The 18,217-nt window shown below is 41.8% G+C and overlaps 1 protein-coding gene across 2 annotated transcripts in view; it reads left to right on the forward strand.

The window, feature by feature from the left end:
• The window catches only part of HDAC10 (histone deacetylase 10), a 30,901-nt gene that overhangs the window by 11,634 nt on the left and 1,050 nt on the right, over positions 1–18,217 (forward strand). For both annotated transcript variants that reach the window (XM_019509299.1, XM_019509300.1), the window contains 9 exons: positions 502–591; positions 2,023–2,129; positions 4,221–4,288; positions 5,907–6,195; positions 6,841–6,931; positions 9,569–9,654; positions 12,483–12,536; positions 13,810–13,891; positions 14,205–14,390. In XM_019509299.1, coding sequence (XP_019364844.1) covers positions 502–591; positions 2,023–2,129; positions 4,221–4,288; positions 5,907–6,195; positions 6,841–6,931; positions 9,569–9,654; positions 12,483–12,536; positions 13,810–13,891; positions 14,205–14,390 — 1,053 coding nt within the window. The remainder of the gene's footprint in view (positions 1–501; positions 592–2,022; positions 2,130–4,220; positions 4,289–5,906; positions 6,196–6,840; positions 6,932–9,568; positions 9,655–12,482; positions 12,537–13,809; positions 13,892–14,204; positions 14,391–18,217) is intronic.

Consider the following 18,217-nt stretch of genomic DNA (forward strand, 5'->3'; position numbering starts at 1 on the left):
GACTATGTCCACTGCTATGCCTGCATCTAATGATCTGGTGATCTGATCATAAAAAGCCACTAGATTGGTCTGACAGGACCTGCCACTGATGAACCCGTGCTGATTTCCCCTAAGCATGCAGTCCCCTGCTTTGTCCTCCTGGATGTGTGCCAGAATTATTTTCTCAAACAGCTTGCCTAGGATTGAGGTAAGATTAACTGGCCTATAGTTTCCCGGGTCCTCCTTCCTGCCGTTTTTGAAGATTGGAACCACATTGGCGCTCTTTCAGTCCTCCAGCACCTCTCCAGTGTGCCACAAGTGCTTGTAAAGCCGTGCCAGGGGACCTGTAATGACCTCGGCCAGTTCTCCTATGTTATCTACTGTGGGGTTTCTTCAACTTCCCTCTGAAGTCTGATTGGAATTGCCTATTATGACAGGCTGAATACTGCAATACCCAGTTTCGATGTTACTAACTTTATTGACATAAATTCTGATCTGTTTCTAACGTTTTCAATTTTTTAGGGTCAAATGGCTGCTACACCAGAGTGCTTTGCCCACCTAACTCATTTCCTAATGCAGTTAGCTAAAGGAAAACTGTGTGCAGTTCTAGAGGTAAAGTTTTAACACATGGCATTTTTACATGCATTTTGAATCCACAGAGGAGAGATTTTTTTTTATGGAGTCCCACAACCCTAGCCTGAAATTAGAAATAAAAAAATCTCAGCAAAAGTTCTTTCCCTTAATGCAAAAATGGTAGGAATTTTACAGTGCTCTTACAAGCTAAAATAATGAATCTCATACTGACAGTTTGCGATATATATATTTATGATGGAGCAGAAATGTATATGAAGATTTCATAGGTTGATTAAATATTGCACATAGGTTCCACATAGGTTGCTTGTACTCAGCTGGACAACTGGTCTGGACCATATCAAATCCATTAAGAGTTACTGGTGAATAATTTGCATTACAAAAGTTGTTGCAAGCCCTTGCCCCAAATGAGTTTTTAAATATGTTAGCTTAAGTATTAGTTATGTAATAGAGCCCTTACTGATTTCGCTTTTTTATTTAAAACAAAAATAAAAAAAACCCAAAAAAACAAGGTAAAGTCGTGCTGGGGGAGGCTTACCCTCCTGCAGGCACTGTGGAAAATAACAGTGCTGCCTTCTAAAGACATCTCCCACCAAAATGACCTAGTGGAGATTTGTCATGTATAGAGGTGGGAATGGGGAGTCTGTCCAGGAGCAGAGAGTCTCAGGCAGTGCTGTGGCCCATAACAAAGCCCAGGGAACCTTCTGTAACCTAGCACTAGAATTCTATCTAAGGACTTGTCCACACAAGAAAATTTACTGTTGTTACAATGCCAATATAAAAACATGGCTAAGTTTTATGCTGGTATAACTCCCTGTGTAATCGCTCTTATTTTGAATGACAGTAATCTTTTTCATGTAAATACTTCTGTTGTTTTGAAGAAAAGTAACTATGCAGGGGGATGCAACAGTTTAACTATAGCAGTCATTCTGCTGTTGCAATGCTGATAAATACCCCATATAGGTTAGTCCCAAATTAATGCCAGTCATCTCACCAGCCATATGAACAGCTGAAGATTAAGGAAGTAAAAAGATGGCTAAAGGCCATGCAAAATCCTTTTGAACTGTGTGGTCTGTATTCTGGTTAGTGCCGTAGCACAATATCTTACCCTTAGTTGCAATGTTTACTTGGCTGGGTTACATTTTTGAAAATCAGTCATATCTGCACCATGTTGCACAGTGGTGGAATTTTAATACATTGTCTATGACTAATTATTTTAATGCTGAATATTGTTGATTCTTGAAATTTTACCTTACTATTTATTTTTGTGTTGCTCTCCGTTTACATGACATATGGATATGTCTGTGTACGTAACATGTATTTCAAAAGGCGTATGTAGACATTTTTAGCCAATATGTTTCCTACGAATGTAATAAAATGTCGATTTTTTTTCATGTAGATTTAGTGAGTATTTGTTTTTGCAGTATACAAAGCATAGCTTCATTTTCTCAGGGTGGGTACCATTTGAAGTCATTGTCTGATTCAGTGTTCATGACTGTAAAAACTCTGCTTGGAGACCCTATACCCCAAGTGTCTGGAGAAATGGTACCATGCATAAGGTATGGATAAAGAAATATTTTGCTGCATGTAATGTTTTGTCTGTTCTTACTAAGATGGAAAGACATGGAATCTGAGCTATCTGAGGGTGATATTAAAATCAAATTTAGAAGCGTTTTACAGTACTCCTGTTCTTTTCTCTCTTCAAATAGGTGGGGGGAAAAAGAACTCCTTTAAAACTTATGCATAGAAAGTAGAATGTTTGATTTAATGTAATCCTGATGAACAAATATAATTAAACAGTATGACAGTAGTGACGATTAAGCCAAGGTGCTTGTGAACACGTTTTAAAATTTAAGTACAGGAATTGTTCTCTTAGGCATATAAATAATCTTATTAAAGTTAGATATGTGCCTAAAATGCTTTGCTTTTCTCCGAGCCTTAAAATGCTGCTAGACTGTTTTACTTTGTTGTTTCTGATCGTTCTCACTCCAAAGAGATCACCTAGTTTCTGTCTTTTGTTTTTCTTTTAGAGTTTATTTCAAGTTAAAATTTAATGTACTTGGGAAGAGAGTTCTTGGGGTTGTTTTTTTTTTTGTTTTTTGTTTGGTTTTTTTTACTATCTCTGTCCTTTAGACCTCTTCCCTGTTGATGCGCACCTCAGTCCAGGTTAGGTTCATAGTACTTAGAATGACAATACCAGAAAATACCAAGCAGTGGTTGATGAGCTGTGTATATGAAAACATGTTTATGTTATTGTTACCTTCTTTTCTTTTCCCCCTTACAGCAATTTAGTTGTTTTGTTTACTTGCTGCATCTTGTCATAGCTTTAGACTATAACATTTGGGGGCAGATCTCTTTTTGTTAATTTAGTATTTATGCAAGAGTCAGGGCAGTGGGTTCCTGACTAGGATCCCCAGTTGCTTCTGCAAAGCAGTATAAATAGTATGGAAAAGAGACATGCTATATTTACCTAAATCCAAGATGACTCCCTCAGTAATTAAATTATGTACATGGAAAAATTATAAATTTGTCCATAATTTTCCATGTATACAACTTCATTATTGGAGAATCATCTTAAATTTCCCCCTCCCCCCTACTACAATAAGGAAAATAGTGGAAGGGGGTCAGATGGTGAGGGAGGTAGTTTTGGAGGGGAAGGTGATAAAGGGCAGGTGATGTGGAAGGCTACAGTGGGGGCAGAAAATGAAGGGAAGGATGGCCTGAGGCTTGAGGCTACAGGAAGGAAAGCCGGGGGTGCAGAGGTGGTGGGTGAGCTGTGTGCACAGGTGGTGGGACAAGCAGCTGCCACGCCAATCCTGAGCCAGGGCCACAGCTGCTGCCTGCAACCCTACCACCTTGTAGTCAATTCAAAGACAAGGGGCTTTTCCCCCCATGTTAAATGGGGGCGGGGGGAAGAACTAGTCTTGGAATCAAGTAAATACAGTATTACTTTCAACCCAGTGAAGTAACAAAGAACATACCAGTATTTTTTTTGGCTCCAGTTCTGCTTTGGATCTCCTTGAGCAGACCTTTGTGCTTATTGAGAGCATTCTTGACTTAAAAAGGTTCCATTTGGTTCTCCTTGTAAGGTACTGAACAAATTGACAGTAATGTGTTCAAACTGTTTCCTCTTATTGACACTTGAAAGTGTCCCAGTAACAGGTCCACTGACCTTCCTCCTCTTTGTTTTTCTAGTCAAGACTTCTTGAGCAGTGTCTTAGGGCTCCTATACATGTGCTTGAGGATGTTCTGTAATTATTTGCTGTAATTACAGTGCATTGGAGCAGAGTCTGCTCAAGTGTGGAAATTACTGCACTCCAGCAGACTCCAACATCATGTGTAACAGCATCCCTGCACTGAAAAAATGGTGGTGGGGGGCACTTTAACAAAAGCTCGTTTGATGAGCTTTAGTTCAAACTGCTACAGTTCTGGGTGCATGTGCAGACACTAACAAAAGCTTGTTTGATGAGCTTTAGTTAAAGTGCCCCTGCCACCATTTTTCAGTGCAGGCATGCTGATCCACGTGACTCTCCCCCACTGCCTCCTGGGGCACATGTACATAAACCTTCTTTTCCACCACCCCCCATCAGACCAGTAACCTTTCCTGTACTGTTATCTGAACTGGTGATTTTCATCATTTCTCTTTGTAGTGCTGTTGAGTCTATACAAAATGTGAGAGCTGCACATAAAACCTACTGGAAGTGTTTGATGCATGAAGGTAATTACTGTTCTGTTCTTCTTGGGCGAGTGATTAAACTGGATACACACATGAAAGGCTGGAAAACCTGAAGGATAGCATCCCTAGATTCAGAAAACTTAACTACTTCCCTAGAACATTAAATTAGTTGTCTTATTTTGACATAGCAACATTGACTTCTGATTGATGTTGTTAATACCAGATCAGAATCTGGCCCTTATCGTTTCAAAAGTGCTTTGACATCCTGTGTTGGAGGTGCTGGCATGTGTAATAGGAAGTAAAGATGCTAGGTAGCCCCAGGTGTGCAAAGGATTAACCTCATTTCAGCGTCCTACTCTATCTGCACAGTTTTTCAAAGTAGCTGTTTGGGAAGCCCCTTTCTGAGGGCATGGTTTCAAATGTAGCATCTTAGGACTGGATTAAGTCCTGTGTTAAAGAATAGTGTGCATTTCTTTCTGCCTTACGTTGATTTTTTTTTTTTTTCCTTACAATTATTAGCAATATTTCTTGAGTAAAAGACCCTACTAACTATGGTTGTTTTTTCCTATCACTAATTTACTGTATTAAATGGTATCTATCTTGAAAATGTTTATTCTGTATTATTTATTTTGTTGACTTGACTCTCATCCGCTACTGCTAATTGTTTGGGTTGTAAACATTTTAACTAAGATTAAGAAAAAGCATCATATATAGGATTTTAATCTCTTATTCAAGTAATTCAACCATAAACTACAGTTTTGGACATACATTTTATGTACCGAATTAAAATATATTTATACATATAACTTTGATGTACATAAGTTGTGAATTCAGCCCAGTTAAAATAAATATTAATAGGATTGGGTCAGAGTACAGAACAGTATTTGACACTCAAGTAAAAGTGCTAGAAACATCTATTCATTTTGATATTAAGTGAAGGTTGAAGCTGTGTGTTAGGATAATTTATGACATCCACCAGTTGAAGACAGTACAGTAACACTGGGTGCATCTACACGTGTGCTTTACTGTGGAGTTGACTAATTAGCTCTGCAGTAAAGCATCACCACCTACACATATGCCAGTATTAAGGTGCAGTAAATAAATTAACTCTGCCACAAGACAGTACTGTCAGCGATAGTACTATCCTACGGTGGAGTACTTAACTTCACTGAAACACACATGTAGGTGGCAACATGGGCTGGCTGGGGCACAAAGGTGGTAAAGTATAGGGGCTGCCTGCTGCCTAGCCCCACACTTTAGCACCCTAGTGCCCCAGCCATCCCATCCACTGCCTAATGCTGCCACCTGGAACCCAGGGTTGACCCCCCGCTCTGCTAGCCCAGGGCTGATCTGCTTGAGTTCAAACTGCTACAGTTCCAGGTGCATGTGCACACACTACCCCTGGAGCAGCTGGCTCCAGCTCAAACAGAGTTGGAGTTTATCAGATCACATTCGTTGCACATGTAGATGCACCCACTAAATATCACATCTGAAAATCTGTTGCCTGGGCAAATTGAAATTAGCACCTGAATATATTTCCACCACTAAATGAACACCACTCTGATTTAACAAATTCAATAAAGTGGAAATATGGTAAATATATTTGGTGCTTGCATTTTTATGATACTTGTGAAATGAAAATGCTTTTTGCTTTTACTAGATATAGGACTGTTACAAGATCTCAGCACCAAATCTCACTCAGTGATGGAGCCTGAGCTGCTGCAGTCCAGTGTGCATCCTACAGCAGGACAAGCAGTTGGGAAGAGTTATAGTGATGAAGCCATCAAAACGGAGAGGTTTTTGAAGTCACACATGAAAAAAATTCTGTCTCCAGTGCCTCCTGTTAAAACATCAGCAGCAATTGTCTCTACAGGTGCTGAAAATTTGCTCCCAATTTCTGTTCAAGTGGAGAAGGAAATGGATACAAAAGACTGTAAAGCCCTTATCAGGTTTGTCTGATTTTATTTTTCTGTCAGTAATTATGAGGAGAGGCTTTGTATAGTGATTTGACCACAGGATTTTAATTTAGTGTTTTTGTCTTCTACTATTAGCTTTGCTATTGCCTCCCTGGACTTGATGTTACTTTTAACCTCTGTCTTACCTTCCCAGATAAAAAAATGAGAATGAAATCTGCTTATGTGCCACTTCAAAACTCTTTGTAAAGCTGTTTGGAATGTTTTTAACAAAATGCTGTTTTATCAAATCCAGACCATGTAGTGCAGAGATACTAATTTTGATAAAGGTTTCTTAAGATTCAGACTCTTTGGACACTTTTGACCATAAAAGAAGAGATGGATCTGAATTGAAAACTGAAGCTTTTAGATGTGAAAGAGGTGGGGGTTTTAAAATACAATTTTTGTTTTGTAAAAACATTCAGAAGCTTTTACTTATGTCAGGGGGGGACAGTAAATACAGGGGGGAGGACAGCTCTAGCTTTTTGAGGGTGATTGTTGTGAACACATAATGGATTACTAACACCGAGTAATTAGCATTCCTATTCAAAAAGCCATATAATTTTACTGTTCAGAGGATATTCCTAACCTTGATTTGTCAATAAGTCTTTAGTAGTTTTAATTTTGTAATTTATTTTACAGCAGGTTTCATTCAGAGGGTGTGAAAGAGGACGAGGCTTTAATTCCTCTTGGGAATATGTTGGCTGTCCTAGATAAAATACTTAGGAAGGAGGTAATACAAATTGCCTTGGCTGGTTTTCTTTTTGTTTTGTTTGTTTCCTTATTTACTAGAGTAGTAGCAGATTACAGAAGGCATTTTTTGTATTGTCTTTGGGCAAATAATGAGGGAGTAAGAATATTCTCTTTTATGCATCAGCATTACTCAAATCCATTATTCCAGCAAGAGAAGTGCGGAAAACTATCCATTTTAGGTGTTTCATGAAAAGCAGAGTGAGGAGAAGCTAGAGCCATGGCCATGCAATAGCCTGTGGAAGTATCACAAATTTATTCATCTCCTGGTGCATCTAGGGAAATCTGAGTAGAGTTTTGTCTTTTGGTCCTATCATTGGGGTGGTGACTTTATTCATACATTACCTTTTACTTTCAGCTGTATGCCATATATCAATTTATCCCTTAGCAGTTCTTTTTGTTTATACTTGGGCAAGGGTTTAATCAACACTTGTCATTTCCTCTAGGCTTAATCTTCCAGTGATGCCATAATTCTGTTTTGTTTAAAACATCACAGAAATATTTCCATGAATATTAATGTAAGCGCGTCAATTCAGCAAAGTCATTTACTACAGAATCAGGAAATAAGGCGGCATGGGTCTGTGTTTAAACTCAAATATCATAAATATCTCCTAGCTGTGACGAGAAGACTTACGAATAACAAAGAAAGGATACATGGGTGTAAGCTTTGTCCCAGTGGAGTTGCCACCTTTTCCACCTAGATAAAAATCACCTTTCTAAAGTGCAGTACTTGTCAGAAAAATGACTGTCAAAATGACCCCTTTTCTTCAACACATCTGCTTCCTGTTTTTTGGTATTCAAAACCAGATCTGCATTCTCAAGTAACAAAAGTAAATGCATTACTTCTTTTAATGTCTGCTATAATTACAGACTGGGAGAGAAAGTCAGGTGCTAAATACTGGTGAAGAAAACCGATAATCAAATGGCAAATGCTAAAAATCCACAATCTAATGAGAGAGCATATTGAGTGCCAGATTGTAGGCTAAGCTTGCTCTGCCAACAATTGGGGAGAAGACCATATTTCTGCTGAGTGCTTAAATTGCTTTAAAGCATTACAAATACATTAACCAATTAATCCTCAGACCTTGTGTAAGTATTAATAATTAGCCCTCTTTAATAGATAGGGAGACGAGAAAGTAAAGTGATTTGTTTAAAGTCATGGGGATAGTGATGATTATGATCAGGGTGGATCGAGGGGAAGTACAGTGGTTCAGCCCCTCCCACTCTTTTGATTCCTGTTTATCCCAAACTTTAAAACCAACTGCCATGGTGGGGAGAGTGGTTTTTTTTTGTTTTTGTCTTTTTTTTTCCCTTCAAGCAGCACTGAGAGAGTCAATTAACTTCATGGCTTCTTATCTCCTTGATTCCTGCTAATCTATATGCAAGTGTTAATTACTCTCTCTCCTTTTTAATGATCTTGGTGTCCTGTTATTCAGGCTATCCTTTCTTCAACAATTTTGCTGTCTTAGCTATTCCTGATAAATGTCTCTATTCAGTTTCACAGCCCTGAAGACTGTTTTTAGTTCTAGCTAAAAGCCTAACTCAGGTGTAGAAAAGACTGACAGTGGGCATGTCTACAGATGCTATTAGCGTGCAGCAATAAACTCCAGCACATAGTGCACTGGAGTTTATTGCTTCTGGGCATGCCATTTGAACATGTGCCCGGAACCACAGCATGTTGAGCCAGGTTGGAGCAGCCTTGGCTGTCAGGTGGCCCCAGAGGAAAGCCTGGGGCTGCTCTGACTCTGCTCAATGTGCTACATAAGGGCTGACTGGGGCACAAGTGTGTTCAGTGCAGGGCAAGCCAGCAGGCAGCTCCTGCACTGAAGCAACCTTGTGCCCTAGCCAGCTGGGTCAGTGTCTGCACATACTGCTTATGAAAAACCTCTGCAGTAAGTACTACCCTGTTGTGGAGTCAGTTAGTCTGCTGTGGCCTTAATGGGGTCATAGACATGAGATGTTTGCTGTGGAGCTAATGAATCTGCTCTGTAGCAAACGTCTCATGTAGATGCATCCAGGGAAGTATCGGAAGTTCTGTCAAAATGATCAAGAAGATTAGATCATGTTTTATGAATCCTGAATGAGAGACATACATTTCACTAATGACACATACAGGGCTAATGACATGGTGCGTCTACACACAAAGTTACATTGTCATAGCTTGTTGCAGTGGTGACTTAGCATTGGCAGGCACAAATTGTGATGCCGACTCTACGGCAGCATAGCATCTAAAAATAACCATGCATTGCTGGGATTGTGCAGTACTGGCAGTTACTGCGCAGTCATTTGCTAAAGCAAGTACCAAATGTGCAATTGTGGACAATATGTTTTGACTATTTTAGCCTAGCTTGTTTTGTTTTTCTAAAATTAATATATAATCTTAATATCTGTGCTAATTAGTGCACATTCCAATAGTTATATTTGTTTTTACTTAGATCTCAAACCAAATAATATATTGCTAGCCCTCAGTATATTAGTAAACCTTTTGGCTTCTCTTTAACTGGAGAAAACTAATATTGATTTTCCACAGCTATAGTTTTATTTGCATTTATACACGGGTGCAAACAAAGATGGGTGCAGTTGTTGTAACTTTTAAAAATTATAGAAAACTTATTTTTAGGTGTGCAGTGGAATTGTAGAATCAGCCGTGGGTTCTCTTTGCGCTGCTGTTGCATTAAAGCACTGCACAGATTTTGGGTTACAACGGTAAGTAATGTTCTTTGCATTTCATGCTTTGTAGTAAAATTTTTGAAAATTGTTTACAGATTCATAAACCACAATGGGTTGCCTTTTTGCCAACATCCCATTTGCCTTTTTAACAAACAACATCCCCTCAGTGTGCACCATTACCTGTGGTTGGATGTACTGAATGTTGGCAACACACATGCATTTACTCCAGCCCACATTGGGCATGTCCACACACGCAAGCATTGTGCACTTGGAGCAGCTCAAGTAGAAGCGGAGCAAATTTGAGCCAGGGCTTTTTGCCTTGTCATGCGTGCTTGGACATGCACTTTGTTGTGGAGCAAATTGTGCCACTTGGGGCAAAATAACCCTGCCTGGCTGCTCCTGGATCTGCAGCCAGGGGGAACTAGAGTCCGGGGCCAGCACCTGTGCTGTCCCCAGCAGTATAAAAAGCCACCCTGGCAAGTAGCTCAGGGCTACCCACTCTCAAAAGCTTCTGGGGCCCAGCCAATTGGTACCTGGGGACACTACCCCTTGTGCCAGCTGGACTGCTTAAGCAGCTCTGAGAGTTCCCTGCACCCTCTACCCACTGCAGCAGTCTGGCAGGGGGGCTGCTGCCTGGCTGTGACCTGCTGTGCACCAGCCAGACCTGGATGGGGACTGCACAGCCAGTAGAGGCATCTGCCCCTCTGGGCCAGCTGCCTGTAGGCTGTGGCTGCAGAGTTGGCCTCTGTGTGGTGCTACTGCCATGTGTGCTCCCTGCCTGGCCATCTGGGCAGCTATCACCCAGATGTTCCAGGTGTGGTGGCCTGCTCCGAACGGTCAAAGCATGTCCTCCTGGCCCCATTTGGCCAGGAGGCCAGCCACGGCCAGCTGGGCCCAGGGTGCCAACTCTGAGCAGGCAGGGTCCTGCCACTGGCCTCCCTAGCAGGAATTCTGGTGTTCCCTATTAGAAAACTGAAAAATCCCTGATTTAAAAAATCCCCAAGTCACTCTGTAAGATACCCCCTAATCCATGTTCCTCCACAAGTAAAACAAAAGACCACAATAAAAAGAGAGAGAGAGTGAGACAGACACAACGATCAGTTGGACGATGTTTTATTGATATATCTACAGTGTTAAAGCCAAGTCTGTTATCATAATAATAAAGTGAACTCTAAATGCATGTTTCATGAATAAATGAATATGTATTTTGCTGCCCTTCCACAGGGGGTTATGGCCCCCCAACAGGGGGCTATGGCCTCTGGAGGGCCTACCACCCCAGCCCTCCGATTTACTGCCCCACCTGGCCCCATCCCCCGCCAGCTGCTGCAACCCAATGGCTGCCCCACCTGATCTCACCCCCCACTTGCACCCCCAGGCCCCCATGGGTGCCCTCCCAATCCCAGGCACCATCACTTTAAAGGAAAAAAATGGGGGGGGGGAAGCCTCTACTTTCCCCAGAAGCAGGGGTGGGGGGGCTCCAGGGCCTCCTGGCAGAGCCCCCCGGGCAGCAGGGGGTAGCGGGGCCTGACCTGGGGCCGCTGGGGCTGTTCCCCTGCCCTGCACTGCAGGCAGGGCCCCAGTGAGCCAGACAGCAGCTGAACTGCCAGTAGTGCCAGGGTTTTTTTTAAACTATGGGGGCAGGGATTAGGGGGGATGGGGCCAGGCAAGGCAGGGTTTGGGGGAGTCTGGGGGGCAGGCAGGGGAGGGGTCAGACTGGAAAATGATCTGGGGAGGAGGGAGGGCTGGCAGGGGGAGAGGTGGGGCAGGGAAGTGATTGGGGGCTCAGGGGATGGGGCCATGCCCTGCCCCACTTTTCTAAACTTTGGTTGTTTTCGACCCCTGGGGGACATTTTTAGTTCCCCGCAGGGAACACTTTTGTTCCCGCACATGCCTCTTGCCCCATCTCAAAGGGGTTTGAGACTGGGCAAGAAGCTCGTGTACGCTTGTCTGGACGTGCCCATTTACTCTGATGTAAAATACCCTGGAGTAAGGGTTTTTGGGCAGGCATCTACGTATGTGGGGATTAGAGAGTAGATTTGCACCCAGTTCCCTGCCCTTCAGTGAGCCCCTGCTGCCACTGGGGGGAGCTCCAGGCTCTCCCTGGGTGCTAAGGGAGCACTGGGCCACAAGACAGCTGTATCCTGGCCCCAGGGGGCTGCCTGCTGCTGGGGCAGGGTCAATGTCCCTCTGCCTGGCAGCAGGGAGCTCCTGGCCCTAGCTCCCTGATCAGGGGCAAGGGGGTTGGAAAAAGCTGCAGGGGAGGGACAGGTCCCAACCTCCTGCCCCAATCCACCAGTGGGGCAGCTAGTAACTAGCTCACTGCTAGCTGCTCCACTGGTGGATCAGGGCAGGGGGCTGGGACCTACCATACCCTTGCAGGTCTTTCCAAGCCCCGTGCCTTGATCACCCAATCTGGGACAGTTCCTGGCCAGCCCTAGGCTACTTGGGGAAGTCTGCATGTACAGCTCAGAGCTGGCTGGAGACTGCCCAAAACAGGACAGTCCCCAGCCACCTCCAAGCTGCATGTGCTTACCTGTGCAGCATGGGGCTGGCTGGGAATGGTGAATGTCACCATAAAGCAGATTATCAAGGCAAAACTCAATTCATTAAGTGATAGCTGTATAATGTTTTTTTCTGCTTCCAGATTTTGATTGCCCTGTCTCCAAGGTTTTTTGATTATTTGGTTTTTGGTTTTTTTTAATAGGGAGTTTCCATAACCTTTTTACATATTGCTAATGGGCAAAATTCAGAGGAATGCCATATTTTCATATTATTCAATCTGAGGGACAACTGCATATTTTTTTAAAAGTTGCAGGTTATGTAAGTACACAGACATACTATGGATTTTTGTTTGTGTTCTGTAGAGTGTTCTGCATATTTGTTGGGGAAATGGATACTGAGCTCAGCGTGGAAGATGGGTAAGACTTTTTGTTATTTCAGGCTATTTAAAACCAAAGGCTTTATACATGTTTCTGAGAGCACATAGACTTGTTGAAACGGCAGTAAATAATCAATCAGAGCATGACAAACATCAGTTAATGAGGTAATCATCTTAAAGTGGGGCAGAACTATTCTTATGATGCTCATGGAGACTTTATAGTGTCATAGATTCATAGATTAAGGGTCGGAAGGGACCTAGTAGATCATCTAACCCAACCCCCCGCCAGGGCGGGAGAACAACAAAAACCCCAAAACAAGAAACGGGACTCAAATGAGTCCAGCCAGGTAGGCATCCAGCCTCTTCTTAAAGACCCCCAGGGTAGGGGCCAGCACCACTTCCCTTGGAAGTTGGTTCCAGCTCCTAGCCGCCCTAACTGTGAAGTAGTTTTTGCGGATGTCCAATCTATACCTCCTCTCCATCAACTTGTGCCCATTACTCCTTGTTATGCCAGCGGGCGCTAGGGGAAACAGCGTCTCCCCCAAACCCTTCTGGTCCCCCCTAGTGAGTTTATAGACGGTCACCAGGTCCCCCCTCAGCCTTCTCTTGTTGAGGCTGAATAGGTTCAGGTCCCGCAGTCTCTCACTGTAGGGTCTGCCCTGTTGTCCCCGGATCATGCGGGTGGCCCTCCTCTGGACCCTCTCCATGTTGTCCACATCCCTCTTGAAATGGGGCGCACAGAACTGGACACAATACTCCAGCTGTGGCCTGACCAGCGTCGCGTAGAGGGGGAGGATCACCTCCTTGGCTCTACTCGAGATGCACCTGTCCTCTAAAGGTAAATAAAATTATTATATTAATTTTGCTATTGAGATTTTTTTGTTGTTGTTGTTCATTTGATTACTTCCCTGGTGCATGTTATAAAATGCACTAACTAATTGCACAAGCAAAAAATAATAGTTGAATGTATAATTCTTTATTGAAGGCCAGCTCCTACAGACTGTTTCCTTTTCTCAGTTTCCTTTTCTTATAAAAGTGGCATGACTACTTTTTAAAAACATTTTTAATACGGCACAAATCAGCTTAACTGAGATTTTAGTTTTAATTGGTATTGATATTTTTATTATTGTGTTTCATAATATAATTAGCTTCATGCTGTTGAGATGATAAACTGGGAAATCAGTTGGTAGTAATTGTAGCCATTTCAAAAATATTTTTATTAAATACTTCCTTTATTAATTTTATTAAAGCTATTTAACAATGTCATTAGAAATTGTGATGAAGTAGTGCAATGTACTTTTTTTTATTTACAGAAAAAATCTTCTGGTAAATATTTGTCAGAAACCATCTGAGAAGGCCGGCTCCAAGTACTTTATTTCTCTGAACTGGAAAGAGGTAAATTTAAATTTCTGAAGACCATATATGATAAAATATTCTCTTCATTTTTAAATGAGTTAAGAAAATAATTTATTTGCTGTTTCATACAGTTTACATTGTCCAATGGTATTAATTTAAATAAGGGTTACTTTTAGAAATAAAGATTCATATGAAAAATAGGAACACTATATGGGAATCTGTAAGTATCCTGTTTTCATGAGAAGTCAGAAGTCTTACTACTTTATTTGAAAAAACAAATCTCAGATTGTTGAATATTCACAAGGATCTTAGTTTCATGCTTATGTTAAACTGTTCTTCATTTTTGTTGAAGGATACTGAAAGAAACAACTTCTTTTCTGCTGCACTTGGATTCATTCTTCCTGTAGCTTACAGCTATCAGCCTGACTTAATTGTAATAGTTGTTGGACCAAACAGGAGCCTTGGTATAAATGGGATTTCTCTGCTTACCAGTCTTCTGAAAGGATTAGCAGAGTCTCGAATTCTTGCAGTGATTCAGGTAAGAATTGACACTAGTCTTGATTTATCTTGCAGTCCTTTTAATTGATAAAGAGGGACCCTACTTAAGCACTATTCACTCAGTGGGAGCAGGAGCAGACTCTGAGCATCCTAGTTATCAGATTCTCACCAAAATACACTCTGCTGGGGGTATTAAATTTTATTTAGTTAGCTGATTTTAAAGTAATAAATCATTAAAATGTTAATGTAAACAAACTACATAAAAAGAAGCCAGTGTAAAGGTAAAAGTGTCTATGTCCTTGGACATTACTTAGGTTTGGTTCAATAAAGAATTAAGTGCCAAGAAAATGCCATTTCAGTACCTCATTTTAGGTATCTGACTCCCAGAATAGAATTTAGAATTCTGTAAAATGGCGAGGAAAGTTGTGCACTTCAGAGTAGGATCCAGAACAGGGGTGCTGTCCAGGCTAGCCATAGGAAATACAGCAAAAGAGGCATATCTGAAATTCTTTCTCTCTCTGGGGTTTAGATTCTCCATCTAGTCACAATTCACAGAATTTTGTCCTGAAGACAGGTGCCTACACTGTTTCTTTTAAAGATGGCAACAGTGTGCTTTCTGTCTCTTATTTATTTTTTGGTTAAATATTGATGGCAGTAGCAACACCTCCCTTGTTGTTATATAGTTACCTAACCCACCCACAGAATGAGACCCAAATTCAATTCAGTATTTGCCTGAGAGAATTCAAAGTTAAGTTTTATAGCTTCCAAGGAGAATGGCCCAACATCAGCACCATCACCACCACCACCAGGTTGTTCTGGGTGGGGACTGACAATTTCTGCAAAATAGCATTGGGAGCTTTGACCCTTGGATTCTCCCTTTCTCCTCTACCCCCTCCCACCCCAAGTAGAGGCTCTTTCCCACTGGCTCAGCCTATCTGGATCTTTTTCCTGTGCAGTGGCACAGCTACAAAAGGAAGGAGAGAGAGCCCCCACCTAGAATAGTGTATGGTCTAGCTGCTAGGGCATTCTTCAGGGAGATAGGGTTGTGGGTTTACATTCCCTCAAGTAGAGGAGGGAACTGAATTTTGGTCTCTAATATCCTGGTTAAGTATTTTAGTCATTAGCCTATTCTTCTGTTTTTAAAAGAAAATGGCAGCTGCAACTGTACATGAGAGAACTATAGTGGGGTGTCCAGTCCTATTGATGTACCTTACGAGTGGTTAGAGAACTCCTACTATACTGAACCCCTCAGGAGACTTAGATGGAAGGATGTTTGGATTCTGATGGGATTTAGGCTCTAAGATGCTCAGCCTTGTCAAGTCTGGAGCATTTCTGGGCCTGTTCAGAGGCACAGTTGTAGATTTCTAGGGACCTTCAAAGTCAAAAGTGAGTGTCAGTGATTATGCAACAGCTCGACAATGGTTCTCTGGATTGCACTTTTGGACTTAGGTATCCAAATTCTGCCCAAGTCCTTTTTCTGAATCTGGTCCTTGAGCCTTATCCTTTCTATCACCGACAACTGCTTTGCAAAACTGAAGGTAATAATGCTCATCTGCCACAGTTTTTTGTATCATAACTCTCATTCAAATACTTAAGATAATTTGATGCTATTTAAAATACAATTAGGAACAGTACTATTGGCAATGCGTAGGGAGTGCACGCAGGTGCACATGCACCCCCTGAGCGTGGCAGTGCACCCACTACGAAAAGGTGCCACTGACTTTTGGTGGTGCCTACGGGTGGCTGCTGCTCACCGCGCCCCCCCCACCCCAAATCGCTGCGGCATCTGCAGGCAGTTAGCAGTCCCTGGTCAGCGCTCACCAGCCCATCCACCAGCGGCAGTGTCCGCAGGAGCTCCTTGCTTACCACTGCCGTGCTCCTGCCACCACCAGTGCTGTCGTGCCCCACCCCCAGCCACAAGGGCCATGCATTGTTTGTAAACAATACTATATAGCAGGAAGGATGCAGTGAACAAAAGGAAGACTGGAAAAGAGTGAAATTGCACATAAATTACAATGAATCCATTTACAGTCTTCCATATGTTTATTTAATTGGGCAAATGTAACTTTTATTTATTAGGCTGCAGGCAAGGTAGTGGTGCACCTTGTAGAGTAACAGATTCAGATGCATAAGCTTTCATGAGCTATAGCTTACTTTGTCATTTGATGAAGTGAGATGTGGCTCACTAAAATGTACACATCTCTGATTTGGGCTGTAAGGTACATCTCTACTCTGCCTTCTGACTAACTTCAGCCTATGTATCTCTCTCCTCATGTATTTATTACTTAAATGCATTGAATGGAATCTGTTTTCTGGTAATTGTTCAATTAAGCACATATCATTCATCAAGGTATCAATTAAATAGATTTCAACATACCATTTCAGAGTGACCTAGACAAATTGGAGGATTGGGCCAAAAAAAATCTTATGAGGATCAACAATGACAAGTGCAAAGTCTTGCACTTAGGATAGAAGAATCCCCTGCACCACTGTAAGCTTGAGACCAACTGGCTAAGCACTAGCTCTGCAGAAAAGGACCTGGGGGTTATAGTGGACAATAAGCTGGATATGGGTCAACAGTGTGCTCTTGTTACCAAGGCTAACAGCATACTGGGCTGCATTGGCAGAAGCGTTGCCAGCAGATTGAGGGAAGTAATTATTCCCCTCTATTCTGCACTGGTGAGGCCACATCTGGAATCCTTAATTATGGTAATGGTGTGGGAGCTGAAGCACACAACTTCTGAGGAGAGGCTGAGCGAACTGGGTTTATTTAGTTTGGAGAAGAGAAGACTAAGGGAGGGATTTGATAGCAGCCTTTAACTTACCTGAAGGATGGTTCCAAATAGGATGGAGCTAGACTGTTCTCTGTGGTGACAGATAACAGAACAAGGAGCAATGGTATCAAGTGGCAGCAAGGAAAGTCTAGGTTAGATATTAGGAAAAACTTTCTCATAGGAGGGTGGTGAAGCTCTGGAATGGGTTACCCAGAGAGGTTGTGGAATCTCCATCCTTCGAGTTTTTTAAAGCCAGGCTTGACAAAGCCCTGGCTGGAATAATCTAGTTGGGGATGGTCCTCCTTCAAGTGGGGCAGGGGGTTGGACTAGATGACCTCCTAAAGTCCCGTCCAACCATATGATTCCATATCTTATTCTACAGCTCGCTCACTTTTGGGAGACTTTCTTTAAACTTACTCTAATATGTTATGGAAATTATCTAAACTAATATAATCTGTACATTGCTATACAGATACTAAAACTTTTGTACACACTAATTAGGAGTATGCAGTTGGGAAAAATTATTGATAGTCTGAGGGTTAGGCCTAGGGAGATTAAAAAAGAACCTAGACAAATGTCTAAGCTTCTAAGGACACAAACAGATTTATATTGGTGCTCAGCAATCAGTGAGCTTAGCTTTTTAGAAGAACTAAAAATCTTCCTTGCCCTTTTTAATAGCATAAAATTAAAGGATACATTCCTGAAGACTGAAAGTAATTTGGTATGCTGTTCATTGTATATCATAATGTCCATGGACAGTGCTTTAAATGAATGTGCTTTAAGTGACTTTAGACTGTTCAAAGATTCCAACAAATGCTTAAAATGCCTTTACTGAGCAAAGCAAGATAAATCACTGTCCCTGATTGAAAATACAGTGATCTGTGAAGCAAACAAGACCTGTTTTGTCTCCCACTTCTTTTTCTGTCTTTAGGGATAGTGCTTTTTCTCATAAGAGTGTAATTGAGACACAGTTCGGATTTGGGACAAATTAGTCTTCCAGAAATTTGGTATAAATTTCCTTCTTATCTGCTTCTGAAAGAACTCCTTCATTGCTAGCACTTAAAAAAAAAAAAAAAAAAAAAAAAAAAAAAAA

The sequence above is a fragment of the Gavialis gangeticus genome, unplaced genomic scaffold (assembly GCF_001723915.1).
Source record: "Gavialis gangeticus isolate Ggan-Ray unplaced genomic scaffold, GavGan_comp1, whole genome shotgun sequence".
NCBI classification, from domain to species: Eukaryota; Metazoa; Chordata; order Crocodylia; family Gavialidae; genus Gavialis; species Gavialis gangeticus.